The sequence below is a fragment of the Sturnus vulgaris genome, chromosome 4 (genome assembly GCF_052056855.1).
Source record: "Sturnus vulgaris isolate bStuVul1 chromosome 4, bStuVul1.hap1, whole genome shotgun sequence".
Taxonomy (NCBI): Eukaryota; Metazoa; Chordata; class Aves; order Passeriformes; family Sturnidae; genus Sturnus; species Sturnus vulgaris.
In genome coordinates this window covers 27429801-27453348 of record NC_142246.1, presented here as the reverse complement: position 1 = coordinate 27453348, position 23548 = coordinate 27429801, and the positions used below count along the sequence as shown (strand labels likewise).

At 37.9% G+C, this 23548-nt stretch overlaps 2 protein-coding genes across 3 annotated transcripts in view; both read left to right on the top strand.

Annotated features, from left to right (window-relative positions):
- Positions 1-4680, top strand: part of PPAT (phosphoribosyl pyrophosphate amidotransferase) — a 42139-nt gene extending 37459 nt beyond the window's left edge. The window contains exons 8-11 of the mRNA XM_014873433.2: positions 495-622; positions 928-1149; positions 1899-2019; positions 3272-4680. Coding sequence (XP_014728919.1) covers positions 495-622; positions 928-1149; positions 1899-2019; positions 3272-3441 — 641 coding nt within the window. The 3' untranslated portion in view covers positions 3442-4680. The remainder of the gene's footprint in view (positions 1-494; positions 623-927; positions 1150-1898; positions 2020-3271) is intronic.
- Positions 4681-6818: 2138 nt separating this feature from the next.
- On the top strand, positions 6819-23476 carry AASDH (aminoadipate-semialdehyde dehydrogenase). Of its 2 annotated transcripts, XM_014873429.2 has the most exons (15): positions 6819-6923; positions 7329-7581; positions 9535-9655; positions 10339-10679; positions 11438-11630; positions 12230-12471; positions 13779-13885; positions 14335-14507; positions 15010-15202; positions 15718-15836; positions 17151-17988; positions 19088-19251; positions 19827-19952; positions 21197-21328; positions 22360-23476. In XM_014873429.2, the coding sequence occupies exons 2-15, from the start codon at positions 7352-7354 to the stop codon at positions 22756-22758; spliced, it is 3378 nt and encodes a 1125-aa protein (XP_014728915.2). In that variant the 5' UTR covers positions 6819-6923; positions 7329-7351; the 3' UTR covers positions 22759-23476. The 2 variants fall into 2 exon arrangements, with proteins under 2 accessions (XP_014728915.2, XP_088019524.1); XM_088163398.1 differs by lacking the exon at positions 6819-6923 and having other exon boundaries at positions 7450-8964.
- Positions 23477-23548: the final 72 nt, after the last annotated feature.

Sequence of the window (23548 nt, the reverse complement as noted above, 5' to 3'; positions counted from 1 at the left end):
TCCAATTCTTTCCCATGTTGCAAATTTTTTAGGACCTTAAAAGCTTCTGAGTCCCCTTATCCACTTACTAAATTCAGGGTGAATTTTGCCAACTGATTCAAAGCCACTAAGTGGACAGAAGCAGGCAGAAGGATGGCATAAATTTTGTGTGGTGGTAAAAGCAGTTTAAAAAGAGAATATGCACATTCTGAACAGGCAGGCATAATTTCTATTTCTTTCCTGCTGCAGATAGATTTTGTAACATCCACAGGACCTTTAGTTAGTTACCCAGTTAGGGCAAACTGGATTTTAATTCTCCATGTAGTGATAGAAATGTGAATGTTAGAATGTGATATTACGGAAGGAAATAAAAAAATGACCTTTTGCAAGTGACTACTTATAAGTTCTGGAACTTTTCTCACTGACTTCTATGCCCACAACTTTACACACACATTCATACAGAAAACTGAGAGGAAATCTGAATCATGCATACCAACCCTTCTTTCTGTTCTTAGGTCAGATGGTATATTCAGTCCGCAGAAGATGTGGGCAGCAGCTTGCTATTGAAGCACCTGTGGAAGCAGACCTGGTCAGCACTGTTCCAGAGTCTGCAACTCCAGCAGCTCTTGGTTATGCTCAAAAGGTATATGTTACCTTGTTCTTTTTTCTCCCCCAAGCATATTTATACACATTCCTTTTTGTAATGGACTGTAATGATGTGGGCTGTTAGAGCTGCATATTGATAAAGTTCTGTACCTTCAGTATGCAGGCTACTCCTATTGAGTCCCCTGCCTTGTTTTTTCCGTCATTATTTCTCTATATTAAGGTATTTAAACATTTTTTGGTTACTGTGAAGTCATACTAAGTCTTAAGGTCACTTTTAAAAACAGTAACTGAGACTATCAAGTCCTTCTATATTAATTCTGTTTAACTGTCTCCTGTTTGCAGTGTGGACTACCATACGTTGAAGTACTCTGTAAAAATCGATATGTAGGGAGAACATTTATCCAGCCAAATATGAGGTTACGGCAACTTGGTGTTGCAAAGAAGTTTGGCGTTCTGTCTGATAATTTTAAAGGCAAACGAGTTGTTATCATTGATGATTCAATTGTGAGAGGCAATACAATTTCACCCATAATAAAACTACTGAGGGAATCAGGAGCCAAAGAGGTAAGTTGATTTTAAGTCAGTACAATATAGATGTAAGTAGGAGTTGATGGGAGGTTAAAAGCACGGGGCTTGTCTTCATTTGTACTGTACATTGTTGCCTTATTTAAAAGGGTAGATTGAAAAAAAACAATGGCTAGTGTGTGTTTATTGTGAAGAAGGTTCTTTTGTATGAGTGTGCCTTTTGGGTGATTGAGGTGACAGGAACAGGTCTCCCCTTACAAAGCACTATCTGGTAAATAAAAAAAGAATGGAATACAAATGAGTTAAGATCAGAAAATCAGGTATTCCTGATGTAGGACTTGTGGAAGTGCAAAAAGTACAACCATAAACTGCTGTAAATACCACATATCTTAAAGTCACCAGAGCACCATTTTTTTAATTGATAAAGATTTTTTTAAGCAAAACAATGGGCAAGTCAGTCAATGGAGCAAAAATGTCCTGAATAATGTTTGATTTTGTAAACTGAAACTTGTTAATCAAGAACTGAACACCACTGAAGAGAAGTAAAATCAGAATGGAATCTTCTAAGAACATTAGGAAATACTGTAAAAAACAAGTTCTAAAACTGTCTTACCTTCTGCTGTGTTGGCATCTGAAAAAAACTTTATCTTACTTTCAACCCTTCAATGATTTCTGTGCAGTGCTGTGTTCTGTTCATTATCACTGTGCAGAATTGAGACTTTGCTATTATGTTATGATCTGCTGACCATCAACTTATATCAGCTTGTTTTGAAACTATTTTTATTCAGGTGCACATCCGTGTAGCTTCACCTCCCATAAGATTTCCTTGTTACATGGGAATAAACATTCCAACTAAAGAAGAACTCATTGCCAACAGACCTGAATTTCATGATCTTGCAAACTATATAGGTAAATGCTACTGTCTTTTTTTTCTTGTAAGAGTTGTCAACTGTATTTCATAATCTACTTCAAAATAAAGCAGAATATATCAAGGCACCAGTGGCAAAACTGACTAAAGAACTGTAAGGTTGGTAACCCAGGTTTCTGCACTGTGAGTACTCTATGGATCAAACTAATTCAGCTACGTACTTTTTTTTTAACACAGGGAGCTGTATTTGTCAAAACAATAGAAAGTATTAGAATAATTGCATAAGCATAAGTTGCAAATAAAGTATGACAACAAAGCTTTCCAATACTTAAAGCTCCTTCTGAGAAACTTCACAAAAAAGAGCTACTGCAGTCAAAATACCAGGAAGAAAATAAGTAGTGAAAATCTGTCCTATAATGAAAAGCAGGTGTAGTTTCACTTTCATGAGATAGTCATAAAAACATATTCATAATTTTTAACACCCACCGAATTTTCTGCAAATTGACATTTATGTAAATGATTTTAACTGCACTATATATTTCACTATGAAAGAAATTGCATTTGAAACGAATCAAAGAATGTTAAAAACCTTTTCAAATTTTGAGTCGTGTTTGCAGCAGAACAAAACAAAGATCAACAGTTTATATTCCACTGTAAATTCCAATTTCCTGTGTTAAAACACTTACTTTCACTGTCTAATACTGCAATGACATCTTTTTCCAAAATTATTGTGAAGGTGTATGGAAATATTTCAAGTTTGTAAGATCTCGTTTTTTAAGTATTATTCACCACATGAATGCAAAGGATAGAAAACTAATGGTATGAAAAGGCTATCAAACATTCCTACTGCTAGAAAATTTGCATGAATTACATAATTTTTTTTTTTTTAATATGACGATCTTCCCCTCCTCCAGGTCCCAGAGAGGCTTGGTAGTCCTTGGTGCTCAGATTTGGGAAGCACTAGCTACACACACATCTACCTCCAGACCTGAACTAAGGTTAACTCTGGGAGGCTACTGGGAGTTCAGGGAGTCTTAGTACACACTCTGGACTTTGCTTCTGCTTTTGCAGTAACGTGTCACATATTCATTCCCAACAGAACCTTCTGTCTAGATTTCAGTGAGTCTGATCCCTGCATAAAAAAATTAAGAAGGGCAAGACATATTACAGTCTTAAAATTTTTAATTCTCTTTCATAATCTATATGATAATGTGACTGCATTTTCAAAGAGCATTGGATTTGGTACAATATTGCAGCTTTGACTGATGACCCTTTATTTCCTTTATTTTATAGGAGCAGACAGTGTTGTCTATCTTTCTGTGGAAGGGTTGGTGTCATCTGTGCAAGAAAGCATCAAAGCAAGACAAGAAAACAACCCTAAAACCCACAAGTCACTTCTGGGAAAGCTTGGTCATTGCACAGCGTGCCTCACTGGAGACTATCCCGTTGAGCTAGAATGGTGAACTTTTAGTGGATGGACATCAGTTCATATGTTGCTGAATGTACCTTTTTCAGTGATGCCTTCTTGCTAAATAGCCTTCTTGCATTTAGGTCAAACAGAAGCCTTATGACAGTTAACTAATTTCTGTTACTAAAACACATCTTTAAGTAAAGACTTACAGAAAGTCTGATGTGCTGATGAAAACAATGTAAGTAGATTAAAATACAAAATCATAGTTTTGATGCACACTTGTGCCTTCTATTTTCTCACAAGATGCTATAAAAACCAAAGTTTTTTTAATTATGTAGAAGTCCCAAAGTTTGTTGTTTTGGTCTTGCCCTAAAAGCTTCCCCATTAGACTTGTTCACAAAGCACAAATCATGTGATGATGTAATTTCATATTATCAAAGTTTTAATGCAAAAGTATCCGAAGTTTGCTTTTTTCCTTAGGAAAAATACCAGATTCTGAAGAATGAAACTGCTTCCTCAGCAGTTGTTGCTTAGGCTTTTTAAGAGTGGAAGTGTCTAACTTTTGCATACAGCCTTTTTTAATTGAGACGTTTGTAACAGATTCTATGCACATGATGTCTAACATGATTTTTAAAAATGAAGACTCAGGGAAGTGCTCAGCCAAAAGCTCTTTAGTTTTGTAACTTTAAAATTCTGTTTTAGAAGTTATGTAATTACATTATCTTTGTGTGTTTCTATCAATTGCCAATACAGTGTGGAAGAAGAAAAAAAATACTTGGCACGGCCATTCTTTTGTGTTTTACACCTTGTTTTCTCTGGGATAAGTCTGACAATTTCTGAAATGTCCTTTTCATTTGTCACATCCAAAGGAAACTAAAAAAAACCCCAACTTTCCATACTTAACGGTAAAAATGATATGTCAAATGAAGGTCATGAGTTGTTTTGGATATAGTCTTGTTTTACTAGATTACTGCTGTTAGAATAAATGTAATGTTTAAAAAACTCAAGTGTTCTGAAGAACCATTAGCTGTTAAATACATTGTGTTCAGTCGGTCATAATTACACAGTTACTGTATACAGGAAGATCACTTGGACAATAACCACTAGCTGAAAATGGAAAAGCACCTTTTCAAAACCATTGCAAATTTCCGCACAATTTAAAAAATGTTTTGTATACCTCAGTCTTTCTCACTGAATACCAGCAACTTTAGATTTTCTATTTAATATTGTGTATTTTGGCCTTATAATTGTTTGTGACACTGTTGAAAAAAATAAACAGAAAAGTTTAAGAGCTTCTTCCTTCCCCATCATCTTCCATATAGTTGAGACTACAGGATTGCTAATTAAATTCAAAAGGGAGTTTTATGTGGGATTTGTAGCAATTGTGCCTGATTGACAATCACAACCCAAAAGTCCTGGTTTGAAAAAGCATGTAAATACACATACTTTAATGAAGTCAAGGCTGTGACTTGTGCAGTGGAATCAGAACCTACCTGCAGCCAGACCTATGGGAAAACCTAGATGTGATGAGCATGGGACTCTTACTAGCTGCTTCACCAGCACCCAGATCTGCATATTAGGGGATGTATGTGGATCTCTTCTAATTAGCAAGTTTGGTTTTAACAGAACCATAACAGTTCATCTGGACAGAACAGAGTGGACACTGACCACCCCCTCTTCCAGGTTAACCAGGAAGGAGTATGAAAAAAAAACCAGAAAAACTGTTGTGAACATTTTTCCACTGTTCTTCTTTCTCACCCGCAAAAGAAAATCATTTTTAGAAGGGCTAAGTTGAGATCTTAGATTGCAAATACATGTGAGGAGGCCTTTATATGTGAGATAAACATTCAGATGCACATTATAACAAGTCTACCTGTCTGTAATTGTCCACAGGACATACTGGAAATGAAACTTGTGCAAATTCTCTTTTAATGTGCTTTCAGCATAAAGCTGTTTTTGAAGTCCAGCAGTAGTAATTGCTTTAATGTGATTTTGGGTGGCATAATTCTAATTTTAAAATAACAAAGTCCCATTGCCTTTTCCCCCTTCCACATTATGCAAATTGAAAATCTGTCTGCTACTGTGAGCAATGTAATTTTTGAATGCGATGCTGAATCTTTATTAAATATTTTTCAAAATCTTACGTTAAAGAGGAGACACTTTTCAAGTGTAATTTTTCCTGACAGCTGGATTTATGGTTCAGGTTACTAGACCCTCTTTATCACATACAGCTAACACACCCATCAGTGAGTATGCTGAAGGAGAAAACTCTGGCTTTAGGTGTCGCTATTTGCATTAATGTTTTACTGTGAAACAGTTTCTGCTGTATTACCAATGTGCAACTGTGCCAAACTATCACTTAGACAATGTGACAAACAGTACAAAGCTGATGTCTACCTTCTCCCATGCAAACATTAAAAATAGTTGTGAACTGGTCTTCTCGTTCTTTCCCTCTGACGCATTACCGGCACCATGCAGAGAGGCTTATTTAATAAGGACACCTTTAATGCGCCTCGGAGCCAAAGCAAATAATTTTCTGTGAGGGTGGTGAGGCACTGGCATAGATTCTCAGAGAATGTGTGGATGCCCCATCCCTGGGAAGTGTTCGAAGTCAGGCTGGATAGGCCATTGAGCAACCTGGTCTAGTGAAAGGTGTCCGTGCTCACAGTGAGCACGTGTTGGAACTAGAGGATTTTTAACGTCGCTTCCAATCCTTAACATTCCACGGTTCTATGACTTTGTGTCATTAAATCACTCACGCGGCCCCCAGGGCAGTATCGGTGCCCCCTTCCCAGCACGGCTCCCGCTATCCTCACCCGCACTCCCCGCTGGCGGCCCTAAATCGTACCCGGGGGAAGCCCAGCCCCGGCCGCTGCAGTTCGCCCCGCCGGGAGCGGGGACGCTCCAGAGAACCGTCCAAGGATGGCTGCAGGACCGGCTACCGGGACGACCCAGGGACTTCCCGCTCCCAACACAGGGAAGGGCGGAGCTCCTGCCCCTCAGGCCGGACGTGACATCACTGCTCGCCCGCCCACGGCGGTACGGGCGGCAGGAAGGCCCGTACCACTTTCTGGGCAGGAGGGGAACAGACACATGGGGACGGACATATGAATGGACTGTGAGCGTGAGGGGAGAGAACCCTGCCCTTCGCACGAGCCATCTGCATTTGCTTTAAATCCTGCCCCATGTCTTCCGGGGACAGCGGAGAGGGCTTTGGCGCACTCGCTGTTCCTCTCTCCCTCTGTCCTTCCCTCAGGAAGCAATGGCGCAGGGCTCTGGCGGAGCAGGCGCGGCTTGTGGATACCAGAACGGCGCGACGGGCGCTGGCCAATGAGAGCGCGGCATTACCGCGTCCCGCCAATCGGAGGCGCCGCCGCCGCCGCGCTGGGGCGGGGCCAGGAGGGCAGCGGGAAGTGCCGCGGGCGGGGATCCCCAGGAGCGCCGGGGGCCGCCGGGCCGTGCCTGTCCCGTATGGAAGCGGGGTAACTCGAAAGAGGAGAGCGGGCGCCACAGCCCGGGTCCGGCCGGTCACCGGTACGGGCCTGGCGGGAGGGCTCGCGGGGCAGAAACTGGCATTAGCACGAGCAGTGCCCGAAAAGTTCACGTGTTGCGGGTTTCTGCTTGTGAAGGAAGGAGTCGTATTTCACAATTCCATGGAAGGAGTTACTAATTAATTAAGCTGTGTTAACGAAGTTATTAATTCACTGATGCCCTGCTTTAAAAAACAAGTGTAACGGTGAGGAGCAAACTATCTCCGTACAAATCAAAAATACAGCTTTGCGCCTTTTGCAGTCTGAGGCGTGGTAGAGCTGTGTATTCTCTGCCATGCATTTTATTTTTTTTTTCCCATTCCTGGTGGTGTTTCGCATGCCTTTATAGTCGGCCTGAAGTGTTGAAAGCGAGGCGGTGACGGTGCGGTCCGGTGTGTGGTTCTTGCAGGGGGCTGAGGCGGTGCGGCGGCGATGATGCTGCAGGAGCTGGTGGCCCGGGCAGCCGGCGTGCACTCGGACAGAGCTGCAGTCTGCTTTGATGAGTGCGCCGGGAAACCTCCAGCCTTCTACACCTACGCCACCGTGGTTGAGCTTGCCCTGGAACTGACGGCTTTCCTTCAGAAGCACTGTGACCACCCAGGCAAATGTGAAATAGGCCTTTACTGCTATCCAGGAATAAACCTGCCGTCTTGGATCTTAGGGTAATGGTTTGAATGCTTGCTCTCTGTGTTGGTTTTTTAAGGGTCATCTCTGTTAAAGCAAATTTTACGGTTTGTTTATCTTTTTAATAACAAAAACGTAGTAATAGCATACTAGTGCAGTCAAGGTGCTGGAGTCTTGCATCATTTAGTGAAAAAATGGCAATATGACAATCTTTGAAAAGCCATTGCTAAAATATTTCTGAATCATAAAACTGTAAACTGTCTGCAACTGCATCCCTTCATTAAGAGGGATTTAACATGTTTATAGAAATACAAAAAAATTAATGTCTAGTATCTTTGTTCTGCTTGTGTAAAACTGGAAGTGATCTGACAGAAAACATCTATTGGGAAAAGGACTGTGCAGGTTTTTTTAATGTATTGTCTTGCTGTCTAGAAAAAAGATGCTCTGAATGCAAATTCCATGTTTTAAGATAAGAACAAACATTCCATGTTTTAAGAACATACATTTAATGTTCCATTACAAATATTATGGAAAGAAGTAATAAGCAGTGTTATGCTAAAGTGGTATTCATTAACTAATGGCCAGGAAGTTGAAATGCTTGTGATCTCAACACTCATGTTAATCCAGCAATTTTAAAAATCTTACTTCTGCTGATGAATTGTAATGTTTGTATCCTTTATATAGGTATCTTTTATACTCCTAGCATTTATGATGGAATGGACAATCATAGGATCACAAGTGTATTTTTTCCAGCTAATGAATACATCATCAACTGTGCTTCCTGGGGGCATGGCCTGTATTGGTATTTTCCTGTTGTTCACACCTCATGTAATATACACAGTGGTACCAGAAGAGGTACCACAGTGGAGAATAATGATTTCAGTGGAGTGAACAAGCACTGTAATCATAAACGTCCCGCAAGCACTGAGGACCTTTCTCACCAGTCAGGAAATGCTTTTGCCCCCTTGCAGCAGGTTGCTCTGAGATGTTGTGCAGGCACCGTCCCTGGAGGTGTGCAGAGCCTGACTGGACAAAGACCTGAGCAACCTGGTCTGGTGTCACAGCTGGCTCTGCCTGAGCAGGAGGTGGAACTCAGCATTCTGAGCTCCCTTTGCTGCCTGATTTGTCTGTATGCCCGTCAACTGAGTGCTAACAGTTTTCTTTTGCTGTGTGAGGGGGATCTGCTGCCGCTCTGATCCGTACAGCTGTCACTGCGAGTAGCTGGCGGCTGTGTGATGCGCGGCAGGTTTAAGTGTTACAGGCATATGTAGGAACGTGCGGGATGCAGCCGTTCCCACCTCTCCGTTCAGGACCTTGGCGTTACTGCAGTGACAAACCACTTGCACAGAGACGAAGTATAATAAATAAATTGTCCGTACAGTACAGAACCCAACAGCAGAGCAGATGAGAGGATTTTTGAGGTGGGTTCATACTTCAGTCGCCGCTTTGGTTTTCGGGGCTGTCGAGAGTTGCAGCGCCCGTGGTTATCCCGGAGCGCCGCTGCGGGGCAGGCAGCGGGAGCGCAGGCACTTGGGGTTCCTCCGCCTGCCTTGTACGAGAGAATTTGCGTGCTTTGGTTTTTCTTACGCTGCCTTCTTTGCACTCGTAGGAAAGTGTTTTCGGCGTGCAGGCTTGTGGAGCCTTTTAGAAGACGTTTATACGTGTTGTATGTGGGTAAATGGAAAGGTTATATTTCTGTTTCTAGTCAATACCAGAAGATTTTAAAATGTGTGTACCTCTTGTAATCACTGACTTGCTTGACTAGAAATAATATTGAATGTTTTCATCTAGCTTTAATCTTTTCCCTTGCTGTAAAAGACCAAAAGGCAACACTGATTTCCATCCCACTTTGTTACCAACAAGATTTTTAAAAGTCATGTTATGACAATATATTCTAGTTCAGGCAACTATAAAAGTATAAAAGAAATTTTAGCAAAATCTAAGAGGATGTTCTTATTTTTTAATTGTTTAAAATATTTTTGTTTTATTAGAATCCTTCAAGTTCCAGCTGCCTATTCACCTATTGATCCAGATGCACCACCCACCATATCCATGTACTTCATGAAGAAAAGTAATCTTCAGTATATTCTTGTTGAGAATGACAAAGTAAATGTAAGTGTTCAGGCTTCTATAGGAAGCATTAAAGGGCAGTTTCGACATGTGTAGATAGGCAGATTAAATTCTGTTTTCATAGGCTTCGATGGAGTGCTTTTGTTTTTTCATGGCTAAAGGTTGTCTTATTCAGAAAAGAACATCTTTAAAATCAGAAGTACAAAATGCTTCTCTCTTCTTCAAAATAATTGCCTTCTTTCCTGTTATGCTGTTGCTCTGGCAACCTTATTGAGCACTGATATTGGAAGACTTTTCCAGACTTGTTTCTTTATATGTTAATGCTAAGAATTGAAAATCTGCAATAGTTAAAGCTCCTGCATTTAATACTTGGGTTTCTCTTTGTCTAACTCATCCCAAATCTTGTACCCTCACTCATTGCAAAAGGAATAGACAAGTTACAGTTTAGATTCCTTGGTCTTCTGCAGCATTCTTTTGTATATTTTCCCTTTCTTCGTTTGCTCAGATAACTGTTTATTTTGCGTTTATGAAGTCTGTGTTCATTCATATTTAATTTATAGAAGTACTTGAGCTTATAACTGTCTGATGCGTGTTATCCAAAAGTAGAGGTATGAAAAATCACAGATTGTTTGTATGAAATGCTGTTTTGTATTTCCTTGAATGCAGTAAAACAATAACAGTGCCTCCTGAGTTCCACTGTTTGAATAGTTCATTTTGTCTTGCAGAAATTCCAGATGTCTCATGCTGGTTGTTTTTCCCACAATTCCTCCACCACAGAACGTATTGGTTTAACTCTCTTCCAAATGAGCTCAAGCAACACTGATGTCAGTTCAGTAGTAAACAATATGAAAAGTAAAGGTGAACCTTCCGAAGCTGTGGATGACTTGCAGCCGGGATATACCCTTTGCCCGGATCAAACCAAAGTAAAATCATCAGAAGCAGGATACATGGACGCTGGCCAGAAAGGCACTTTAGCATATGTCTTGCATACATCAGGAACTACAGGGATCCCCAAAATTGTCAGAGTGCCTCATAAATGTATAGTGCCTAATATTCAGCATCTTAAGTAAGTGTGATTTTCAGTTTTCTTTTTAAATGCTTTTACAGATTTGATGCTTTTAGTATTTTTTTTTTCTAATACTTCAGAGGAATGTACATAGGGTTTTTGTTGACAACACTTCACTTCTTCCTCCTTATCCACTTTTGTGATTTTTTTACTTTTATTTCCAAGTAGAATCATATAACGTTTTGTTTCTCTATCAGTATTATACCTAAATGCTGCTTTGCCTTCATTTTTGAGGGCTGTGCTTCAAATAGTATACTGTTGCTCTAAGTTTTGTACTGTCATCTGGCCTATGGCTTAAAAGAAATAGACAACAAAATTAATCATTTGTTCACAGTTATATTTACTATGTTCTGTAGTTCTTAAGTCGTAATTCCTTTTTAGACTACCCAGGTTTCTTTCTGTTTCATTTCATGTTAAAACAATTCTATTATTGAAAATACAATTTTTTTTCTTTCTTTTCTTTCCTTTCTTCTTTGATTTTTCTTTCTTCATATTTTTCCTTTTTTAATGAGTATCTATTAGTTGAAATACGCCTTTCAATGAACTCTATTGATGTGTAATATGATGGGTATTTTCATAAAACACATCATCAACAGTTACAGTCCAGAAGCTCTTTTTCAAATTACCTGTCTACATATTCAAAGGCCTTAAGATCTGAACTTTGCTAATGCATTTCTTTCATGCTTTTATTGTTTTAGTTGGGAAGGGTTTTTTGACTGTGTGCATCAGATGTGTAATTCCTAGCTTTCTTATCTTAGATCCATATTTGAGATCACACAGGATGATGTGGTATTCCTGGCTTCTCCTCTCACGTTTGACCCATCTGTGGTTGAATTGTTCATGGCTCTGACAAGTGGAGCCTCTATTCTTGTTGTACCAAACACCATTAAAATGATGCCTGTGGAGCTCTCTGCTGCTCTGTTTCACCACCACCACGTGACAGTGTTGCAGGTTGGCAAAATCTGAGTGTCTCCAGTGTCGTCTTCTCACTTTTGCAAATGTGTACTACTTTTTCATCAGCCTAGACTCTAAAGTTAATAGGACAGGAGTTTCTATTTACATAAATCAAGGACAATCCAGAATATGACATCCTAGGAGTTTTTAGTGTTTTGTAACGTCTTTAAATGTTCTGTATGCAGATTAATCAGACTTATAGGTTATATTTTACTGTAGCATTCTGGAATGAAGGGAAAAAAGGCTCAGACAATAAGATGAAGAGAATACTGTGTCACTTTCTTTTTCCAAGTAATTAACATAAGAACTAATATGCATACATTTAAAGTAATAGCTGAGACAAAAGGGAGCCCATAACACACCTGAGTAAAGAAGAAGCTTTGCAGAAGAACATAGATTGATGCTGATAGTACTCATTAAAGGCCTTATAAGCAACAAAATCTCACAAAACACCATGGTGATGGTTGATACGTGAGATGTTTTAAAGTACATCCATAACACGGCTATGCAGCAGATAGGATGAAGCAGGAAGAGAGGTACACATGCACTGATAAAATGTAACTGGTCTTTCTCTTTTTTTAATATGTGTCATTCAGGCAACACCAACACTTCTCAGGAGGTTTGGAGCTCACATTATTAAATCAAGAGTGTTGTCTGCAAATACTTCACTTCGTGTCTTAGCCCTTGGTGGTGAAGCATTTCCTATACTGAGCCTCTTGAAAAGTTGGAAGCACCAGGAGAACAAAACAAGTATTTTTAATCTCTATGGTATTACTGAAGTGTCAAGCTGGGCCACTTGCTACAAGATTCCTGAGGAGGTTTTTAGTGCTGATTTTAGGTAGGAAAATTCGCTATTCTCAATGGCTTGGCATGTGCATGATGAAAATCACCAGAAATAGAACCTCAGTCTCCTGTTACCAGGGCTACTGAGTCCTCATTAGTGTTTATGCTGGTAGAAGTTAGGTTTGGGTTTTATGTAGAAACAGACTAATCCATTATCTCATGAGCCAGTACAGCCCCCCTTCCCTATTTTAGTAGTGTGGGTGACAGAAATTTGTCCAAAGTAACTCACCCAAGGTTTCACAGTAATTTTACTTAAACTTCAAGAAGTACTTTCTTTTTATCACTGTCATATTTCACTCAGTTTCTGACTTGTTTGGTTGTTTGGCATTTTTTCTTTATATTATTTTATAGAGTCATGAAAAATACTTCCCATTATCTCACTGTCTCGTTTTCTCTCTGAAATGTGTGATTGTTCCATGGCATAATAATTATTCATGCAGTTTGAGTTAAATGTATCCTACAAAATAGGATGGTTTACACAAATGATGTGATATATTAATCTGGTGCTTAAACCCTTGAAGACTAAAACTAGTGGATCATCATGAATTGGTACTAAATTCTCATGTAAAACTAATTTTCTCTGAGTTCAAACATAAAATATAATATTTTAAAATAGAAATTGAATTGGAATCCATACCAAAGTTATTTAAAGTTGCTGTAAGTTTTGCTTTACTGGAGAAAATATATTAATCTATGATCCCACTTAGAAATAGTTTCTATATTCAATAAATGAGGTCCTTCAACTGCTTGAAGAGGCTGGAGAATGAAGGGAGAGGATGGGGTTGGTCAGTAGTTCAAGAGAAGTCTATAATAGATGCATGACACTGAAATGGCAGTTTCTTGTATTTCAGTCTTTTCTGAACTGGTCATTTTCTAAATAATTTTCTGAACTTTAACTGTACTTATTAAAATAGAGTAAAAGCTCAAATTAGGCAGGGAAAAATGAGTTAGAAAGCCATTACACATGCTTAAATTGGTTGACTTGATGTTTCAATCTGGGAGACTTAAAAGTTAACTGAAGTGCTTGGGGTTCTCTCAGAGTATTTCAGGGTCTATTCAGGCTTTATTTTCAATAATTCTGTGGGATTTTCTAGTATATATTAGTGACAATCATGCACACTGATAAGGTTTTTAATTTTTAACAAATTGGTATGTTTTTAAAGAAGAAGCATTTGCAGAAAGAAGTCCCAAGCATCTACCTTTGCTCTAATGCCAGTCCTTTAAAAAACTACATGTTACCTGGGACAGTTGTTTTGTGTTCAGAAGAGAAAGACTTGTGCTGTGTCTCTCTAATATATTTAGAATGGATTTTCCTATACCTCTGGGATCACCACTCCTTGGAACAAAACTTGAGGTCAGAGATGCCAATGGATCTGCAGTTCTTGAAGGCGAGGGACAAATATTTATAGGTTATTTTATGTTTCTAATTCTTCTAAAATACTGTTCTTAATTGCTTGAGTTTTAATAATATATTGATTGTTTTACTTGATATTTGCCTGTGATATACAGATTAACTAGTATTTTAAATTCTGGTTGGGCTGGGAACCTTCTGATAGTATTGGGTTGTTGGAATGATGAACAGGAAATTACCATCATTTTATCTGCAGACTGCCTTCATTATATTGATTTATTTTTCCTTTCTTGCATTTTGACATTCTCAACTGAAGTAATTTCTGTGTATTAGCTGAATTAACTGCATAGCCAAAATTGTACATTGCAAAAATTTAGACGTTCAAAATAGTATTTCAGTATTTTTTATAATGCATGGTAAAGTTTAAGAGAAATTGATCAAACACTCTTTATAATTTTCATTTACAGTTAGCTATTTAGTATATATGACCAGAATTTTTTTGTGTAGGTGGCGAAGAACGAATCTGCTTTCTTGATGATGAAATAACTGTGCCACTGGGTACAATGAGAGAAACAGGGGATTTTGTAAGAGTGAAGAATGCAAAGTTGTTCTTCTTGGGTCGGAAAGACAATCAGATTAAACGTCATGGCAAACGGTTTAATACTGAATATCTGCAGCAGGTAAGTGCCACTATAAAAAGGCAGATGTGAGGAATACATTGTTATAATCAGAAATTGGTATTTACTTGTTTTCAGATGACTTTCAGGAGTCTAAAGGAATTCAGAGGGTGTATTATAAAAAATCTAGTCACATAATTTAGGTAGGAGTTTGTTTTGAGTTATTAGGAATCTGTTTTATTGTATGGTTTCTTCCAGGAGAATCGAGAACTGTATAAACATCTGAAAAGTACTGAGTATAGTGATTGTTCTACAAGATTGAGTGTCAGACTCCTGAATTATATCTCATTCATGGCATTTTGGCAAATAATACATATATCTTTGAGCTTGTTTTTATGTGAAGTGCAAGCTTCAGCTACAAAAGAAGATATTTCATAGGCTGTTATGTAGGAATGTGAGAAAAATACACTTTTTAAAGGTGTGCACTTTTTCCATTGTTTTTTGCTGCTTTTACTCTATTGATGAATGGCATTTCAAAGCAAGACTAATGTTTTTTTAATTACAGGTTGCTGAAGAACTTTGCCAGGTAGAAGCTTGTGCAGTTACCTGGTATCAACAGGAAAAACTTATCCTCTTTGTTTTACCCAAAGATGATTTTGAAGAAAGAGAAACACTTAAGGAACTCCAGAAGCATCTACCAGCCTATGCAGTCCCTGATGAGATTGTAGTGATTAAAGCTTTGCCTTTAACATCCCATGGTAAATGAAGCCATTTAGAACCCTTGCCATTTGTTTTAGTGGTATCCATTACCTTTTTTTAATTCTTTTTTTATTTACCAAAATCCAGTATCTGATTCATGCTTTTAGAATATGTACGTTAAATTAGTGATGCCTAGTAGGAAATAATGGCCATATATTATTATGTTTTCTTGATGGTGTTTCCTTTGAGAGTCAAAGAGTAGTGGTAAAATCAATTTAGTTTTAACACTGCACATTTCTTACCTCAGTTGCTGCTGTTGCAGTCTTCAACAGAACCCTCACTTCTGCTGAGTTAAAACCGGGCCTTGAAGGTGGGATTGTGTGGGAGGGGTAAATTTTCAGAAACCTTACTGGGTTTTGTGTAGTTGATCAACTGTGTAAAAAAAGGCAGATGCAGTAGAGTATGAATAAGGAAATACATACAAGAATACAGTGACTATTTGGGCAAAGCAATTTTTGAAAGTGCTAATACTAAAAGAGCAATGAAAAAAAATCGTCCTTTATTTTCTACAAAGGCAAAGTTGATATATCTGAACTGAACAAGATTTACCAGAACCATCTAAACTCCAGAAGGCGTGACAGTAAGCTGAGTGACGCAGAGGAATTGTGGGAAAGATTGCTGTATTTATGGAAGGTAGTATTTTGAGCTGCCTTTTTATCTTTGCAAGTGGATCATTATACATGTGTCAGGAATTAAACAATTTTAAGAAGTATGACTAATGCAACCAGAAAATTCTAGCTGCCCATAGATTTAAGCAGTACAGCTCTTTTCTGTTCACTTAATACTTAAATATAGTTGCTCTGCAGTGGCCAAGAGGGAGTAATTTATATTTCTCTATCAGATAAAAGTGCAGGCTATGAGGTATAAGCAATTAGTATAGAAAGAATGTAATCTGTCAGTAGCTTTTTGAATGCTGCTTCACATGCCAAAAAAAGGTATCACTAAAGAAAACAAGGAACTGGGACACAGAAACTTTGTAAAAAAATAGCTGCCCTGTTAGTAGAGTTTCTTATTTCTCAAGATAATTATACATTGAAGAGTCCTTATTTTAAATAGATGGCACAGTTGCACAACTGTCTCTTGGACTGCCTGTTTGCATTGTTTCTAAATTTCTAAAGACTTGTTTTTCGAGGCATTGACATATGATGCCAGACAGTATTACTTTGTTTTTCAAAAGTAGAATTATAAGTTTTACCTGAAAGCAGGATTAGCTATGGCCTAGGACTTGAACAAGTAAATGTAGAGTATTTATTTGTCTGTGCTGGTCCTTTTCACATTCATGGTTATGAAGATAACCCAAAGGGCTGGATGTGCCCTAGACCCATTATGGACAGAAAAGTTGTCCTCCAAAACCAAAGGGTATGGACTTGACATCCAGACTTAACAAGGGAGTGCAGTGAGAGGCAACACAGTTATTGCTGTTTGTAGTAACAGTTCCAAATGCAAAATCTTTCATGTACTGAAGAGCTTATAACTTCAAAAGTAGGTAGGTAGGTAAGTAGGTTACTTATATAATTCAGACGTAAAAAAGAACAGTTTATATAAGCTTTATAATTAAAATAAAACACCTAATCTGATTTTATCAAAAGGCATCTATGTTCTATCTGCAAAGTTGTCATTGACAAATGGTATTGAAAATGGCCAATAAATATCTAGTTCAATTCCCTTTAATTCCTTAAACTACAGAATTGGAATTGAGCAAGATTTTGTAGTACAGAATTAGTATCTCCCTATTTCTTCATTCCTCCCCAATTCTTGTTCTCTCAGTCCCTCTGTTGGCACTAACATTTTCAATGATTTTTTTGCAGAGTAGTGAATTTTCTCAGTTGTTGATTTTTAGCACAACTTCTAGGTGTTCAGGTGGAATGTACCCCACTTGAGGTTTTATGTGTGTGACATGATACAACACTTATGGACTGATACCTCTCTCCTTCCTTCCTTCTCTAGTCTGTCCTCGGTCTTCCATGTGATTCCACTGGAATTTCTAAAGATGCAGTATTTCTATACAGTGGTGGAGACTCCCTAAAGGCACTACGATTTTATGAAGAAATTGAGATATTAGTAGGAAAAGCTGTGCCTGGACTCCTTGAAGTTATTCTCAGCCACTCGCTTGAAGAGGTTTACAGACATATTCTTAAAATGCTGTTTCCAGATGAAGAGCAATTAATGAATCCTGATAATGTTGTGAAAAGAAAATTGAGAGGGAACAGTGGAGAGGAATTCCTTGGAAAATATATTAAACTGACATCTGAAAGAGATCTTGAGATTGCTTCAGGATTCATTCCATTTATTGCACTGAACAGAGGAAATCATTTTTTCCCTATGAATTTCACCAAGTCTTCTTTGCAGCCCAAAAATACAGTATGGGTAGGAGTGGAACCACTACAGCAGCCATCCTTTCTGCATTCCAAGACTGCAGGTGCAATGAAAAGCCATGTGCAAGGGTCTGAACTGGAGAATAGCATTTTAACACTTGAAAACAAGGCAAATAAAAATGACCATTCCTCTGTTCAGCAAATCCATGCAGAATGTCGTCATTCATCAGTGGCAGAGTTGGCATTGTGTGTGAGGTGGAAGTCAAACACAAGAAAATGTGTTGATGCATCACCACTGGTTATAATACCAGCTAAAGAAGAAGTATCTGCATCTGTGTATGTTGGCTCTCACTCTCATGCAATGCAGGCAATTGATCTAGATTTGGGAGAAATAAAATGGGAGAAGACCCTTGGAGATCGTATTGAATCTTCTGCCTGTGTATCCAAGTGTGGAAATTTCATTGTTGTTGGTGTGTATTTTGTTTCAGCATTCATTCTAAATTCTTTTTTCTACTACATGCAAGATGAATGGCTGAGAATTATATTTCTTATCTCTGGTTGTCCTCCATCCATCAACTTCCATATCTGCCTCAGAATTAATTTATTGTAAAATAGAGACAGAAGGAAGAAGTAATTTAAGTTTCATGATAACTAGTGATGGAGCTTATCTAACATAAACGTTTGTGGTTTATTGTATCCCTGTTTATTAACAAGGAATAATCAATGGCTACAGTTTCTTTTTTAGTAGTAGATTAAGGTGTGACATTTGAACTGTTGTTTTTTGAGTTTTTTTTAAAGTATGGAAAAGTAATGCAGTCTTAAAATATCTTTGTAGATTGATAGAGTTAGAAATTAGTACATGGTACTTCATATTATTTTTCACAGGGTTTAATTATCTCATTTGGCTCTTCTTTTTGGAAGTATAAAGAACATGTTTGGATAATTTGTTGGTTTTTTCGTATCTGTTGTTAAAAGAGTTGCCATTATTTATCTTAGTGTCATCTTTTTAGCTAGTACATCTACATCACTGGTTAGTACAGATGTCCAAATGCTGATGTTTTTTATTGCAAATGCAATGTTGCCATCTTTTTATTTGTATTTTGATTGCTGTTCACTCTTGATAGTAAAGTTGAGTATTTCATTAACATGAAGGAGTTTCTATGATGTCAGTTCGGTTTTCATTAGAAAACTTACAAACTTTATTCTTTTAATACCTTTGTTTTCAGAAACAAAACCTAGACAAAGAGGTAATTTTTAAAAATGGTATTCTTTTCAGCCAACTTGCTATGTTTTCTAATACTGTTACAGAAAAATTTGATAGAAAGGTAGTGAAATAAGTATATTTTAAAGGTAACTTATCGAAAAAACACACAGAACAATTATCTTTGACTGTATCAGCAAAACCTTTGAGCTAAAAACACAAGAGGAACTTTTGAAAATATTTTGCAACTCTACCTTATGAATAATCTTACTTCTTTCCAGCAGTAATGCAACTAGCAGCATAAGTCACACCATAAATACAAATAATCATTTTTCTTTTTTTCCCCCGTCATGTTTTATTCCACATAGGTTGTTATGATGGCTTAGTATATGTGCTTCAAAGCAGGGATGGAGAAATATACTGGACTTTTGCCACAGAAGACACTGTGAAAAGCTCTGGAGTTGTAGACCCTTCCAGTGGACTGGTCTACATTGGATCACATGACCAACATGTGTATGCTTTGGATATTTATGTAAGAACACTGACTAACTTTTACATGTAGAACAATAAATATCCAATTTAGACTCTGTTTATAGTTCCCCAGAGGAAGCTCCACTGCTGTTAGTATACTTAGAAGTCCACAGTTCTGAAAGTTGGGCCTGCTGTAAGGGGGGGTTAGGATTATGTGGCAATAAACAGTTTTAGTTGTGCTCTCAGTTGTGGTTCTTACGTTACTAGTCCTGGTTGATACCAAATCTTAAGTTTCTTAGTTATTAAATTCTCCAGGGGTGTTTCAGAATAGGGTGCCTAGCTAGAACTGTGGTTTTCTGGTGAGGAAGGAATCTTACATTCTCAATGAGAAGATGGAGGGAGATGGAAAATAAGATACTGTCTTTTCATTAGCTGAATTTATTATATTTACTGGATGAGAAAGCCAACGGCACATATGTTCCTGTCATGGCATATAGATTGTCTTCACTTCTTAACTGGTATTTGCTGAGTAAACACAGTATTTGATAATGTTTGATATTCAGAGGTCTTTGTAAACACGATGAGCTCTAACTCCAATTGAAAAAATGTTTATTATTATTTTGCTTGTACTTTCAGAAAAAGGTGTGTATATGGAAGTTACATTGTGAAGGTGGAGCTGTGTTTTCATCTCCTTGTCTAAGTTCTTTTCCACATCATCTCTATATTGCTACACTAGGAGGACTGTTTTTGGCTGTTAACCCAGTATGTACCTTTGCTTATGTGTCTTTCATCCTGATCTCAAGTTTAAATGAAACCAAATGTATTTCTGAAGTTAAGATTGCAATTCTAATGAAAGGGAAGCTGATCATTTGTTACCATGAAATGTTTTTCACTTGGGGGCATTATAATGATATATAAGGTTACCATAATACTTCCCATACTTCATAAATCTATCTGGTGATAAGGAGAACTGAAGTGACTTGCTTGAATTCACATGTAGGCAGTCAGTTTCTTGTCATTCCCGTATCAGTAAAACCAGTGAATGAGAGCAAGTCGGTAGATTTATTTCCTATTTGACAGTAGAATTGGAAAAAAAATACACAGAAGTCAGAAAAGAATGCAGAAAGAAGCCCCTTCATTCTTCTTACTGTTTCCCTCCCCAGATTTAAGAGCTGTCCTTTTAATCTCAGTATGCAGTTCTGTTCTTTGCACTGGGGAAATGGCATTCTTGATAGATGTAGAGCAATTTCATGGTTTTCTGAGGCATTGTTGACTTACAGCTGGTCCTGCCTGATAAAAGGAACAGGGACTTGAAGCAGCTGTTAATGGTTTTGTACTTACACAACACAAGGCATCAATCCTAACAACCTAGGCCTTCCACCCACTAAAGCTGTCCTCAGTAATAACCAGTCTACCATTAGGAAACGAGTGCATGGTTTTGCAGCAAGAGTGGGCTGTACTTAAGAAAATATATTTTTTTATTCTGTAATCCACGGTAACAGGTAGTTGAGAAGCCCACCTACAAGTGAGTCTGCACCTTCCTATTTTTAAGAATAATCCTAATTCGTGGAAAATGTGCAGGTACAGTAAGAATGCATTGTGACAGTCATAGATAGTGAGTTGCAACGTGTCCTAGAGTATCAATATAACTTGACTCCAAGGTGTATCTGCTTCATTGGTCCTTGTCACATAGTGATGAGCAGCTGGGAATGAAATAAAGAACTGAATCTGGCATTTATTAGGACTACTGCTAATATTAATTATCGTTAATTATCTATTAATTATAATTAATTATTAATTATCATTATTACTTTGCCTAGGATGAGGAAGAAAATTAGTTTTTGATTGCATTTTTGTTTTATGTGGATTTTGTTGTCATTGTTTTGGTTTGGGGGTTTGGCTTTTTTTTCCATACTACATAAGGGCTGGGGCAGGCAGTGATGGAAGGGTTGTTTTATTTCTTACACTTGTGTTAAGCATCAGATATTCAATGCTGCCACTTACAGGTGACGGGGAGTAAGATTTGGAAAAGCAACCTTGGAAAACCACTCTTCTCCTCTCCTCACTGCAATGAGAGCTACGTGTGTGTTGGATGTGTGGATGGAAACTTGTATTGTTACACTCATTCTGGAGAAAAGGTAAAAGTGTTGTTGGGTTTTTTATGTCTGTCACAAAACCCCGAATAAGATACTTTATTAGGACTGTTTTCTGAGGCTTAGTAATTGACATACACCTTTTTGTGAATCAAATAGAAATGCCTGTTGTTACAAAGTAGAAAAACTGTTTGCCTGGGGTAGTCCATGCAGTTCATGGCAAAATCACAAGCTCAAGTTGCCTGATGCAGTAAGAGAATTTCTAGTTCAGACCTTATACCCAAAGTAAATTGTCACATGTAGTGCCAACAAATGAAGTAATATTTAATTTGAAGCTTTTCAATCATGTTTAAGGTATCTCTTCTGTAAGGTGGTGGTTATTCAGAGGTAAAGGTTTCTTAGAATTTCTATGCATTTATCAAAAAACTGCCAAATCATACTTCTGGTAAAATATGTGTCAGCCTTCATATTGAATTAAATGAGAGTGTTTTTTTAGTTCTTCAGATGTAGTAAATATAAATGTAGTATCTGGTGTTAAAACAACTGGCACCATTCATTTTTTGGCCTGAGATGCAGTATTCATGGCAATTCCTAAGCCTTTTCTGATTATAAAGGACGTGTTAGTCCATCCGAGCACTGCTCTCTGCTTGCAGCAGATACTCTCTTGAGGAGGGATCTGCACATTGTTAGCATAAGCAGAAGAAATCTGTATTACAAAAGAAGTATCTGCCTTTCTGGCAAAGAATGGCATATTAACAAGATTCTTGATGTTTATTACTAATTATACAACAGCTCAAGAATATTCTTTTCCCAAATTGGCCATTTTTACGTGGGCCTCACTGAAGGTAGTAACTCTTCCCTCTTCCACATTTATTTTATGAGACTTTTATTGCTTAATCTCTGTGTAAAACCTAACTTATAATTTAACAAAGATTTGCCAGCCCTCACTGAAATCTAATATGCTTTTGAAATGAAATGCTCTTCTATCAACAGCAAGTCTATTAAAAAATTATAGTTGCTGTAAAACTGATAATGTAAGAAACCTTTGATAATGAGTGGTTGTGTTCTTTCTGTAGGTTTGGCAATTTTCCACTAATGGGCCAGTGTTTTCATCTCCGTGCCTCTCAAGTTTAACTAAGCAAGAAATATTTTTTGGCTCTCATGACTGCTTTATCTACTGCTGTAACATGGAGGGCAATTTACTGTGGAAATTTGAAGCCACTTCAAGTGTATATGGAACACCATTCATTTTCCAAAGTGATGACTTAAATAACAAAATTCTCTTGGCAGCAGTATCTACAGATGGCAAAGTGTGGATCCTGAATGCCAAGAGCGGAACAGCAGAAGGAGTAGATAAGCTTCCAGGCGAGGTTTTCTCTTCACCCGTAGTATGGGGAACAAAGCTGGTTGTTGGCTGTAGAAATGATTATGTTTATTGTCTAGATCTGCATATAGCAGGAAAAAATAACAGCTAAGATGTTAGGCTGTTTCATTTTTATTGTTTATGTTTGTAAACTAGGAGCTCACATGTGCTCTCTACCCCTCTGCCTACTTTGCTGAAGGCAAGAGATGCTCCTTGCAGGCTTATCAGGTAGGGTTTTGCATCAGGGAGTGTCCTGTGGTGGAGGGAGGATGGCTGCTCAGCCCCTTGCCGGAGAGGGGACAAAGTGTGTAAGGTGCCATATTCCACAGCTTGGATAGCAGGCTGGTCTCCAAGGGAGGAGTGTATTGCTTTCTCTGAGTCCGTCCTCGCCTGTGCCTGGCTCTTCCTTGCACCAGACTAGTGTTTGTCTGTCAAGATTTCTGTGCCAGGCAAGCTAACCCAAGTCCTTTTTTGAATCTAACTTTTAACTTGGTTTCTGGAGACATAGCCTGAATTTCCTCTACCTGGAAGGAGAGACTTGTTTACTACAGTTTGTACAAACAGAATAATTCATCTTTTGTGGACCTAGGCCCATCATGGCTTAATTAATCTAGCATAAACTTGGACTCCATTGAAGTCAGTAGGAGTTGTCTCTTGTATTCTAGAGTGGAAATAACAGTATAAATATTTATTAAATTTCAATGACAGTAATGGTACTGAAGTGTACATTGCTCAAATCAACCACTGTCAAGTAATTTTTTAAGATATTTTAATGAATGCTGTTTACATTGTCTTCACAAGAACTATTAATAAAAGGTTGTGTAAATTGGGTTTTGTGTTGTTTAACATCTTAGAAACGAGTACCAGGGGTCTTGGTAATGCAAATCAAGTACTTGCAGTGG

Coding starts and splice junctions, on each gene's coding strand:
- AASDH (XM_014873429.2), top strand. CDS start 7,352: ATGATGCTGCAGGAGCTGGTGGCCCGGGCAGCCGGCGTGCACTCGGAC. Junction 10,680..11,437: donor CCTAATATTCAGCATCTTAA/GTAAGTGTGATT, acceptor TTCTTATCTTAG/ATCCATATTTGAGATCACAC. Junction 11,631..12,229: donor ACCACGTGACAGTGTTGCAG/GTTGGCAAAATC, acceptor TGTGTCATTCAG/GCAACACCAACACTTCTCAG.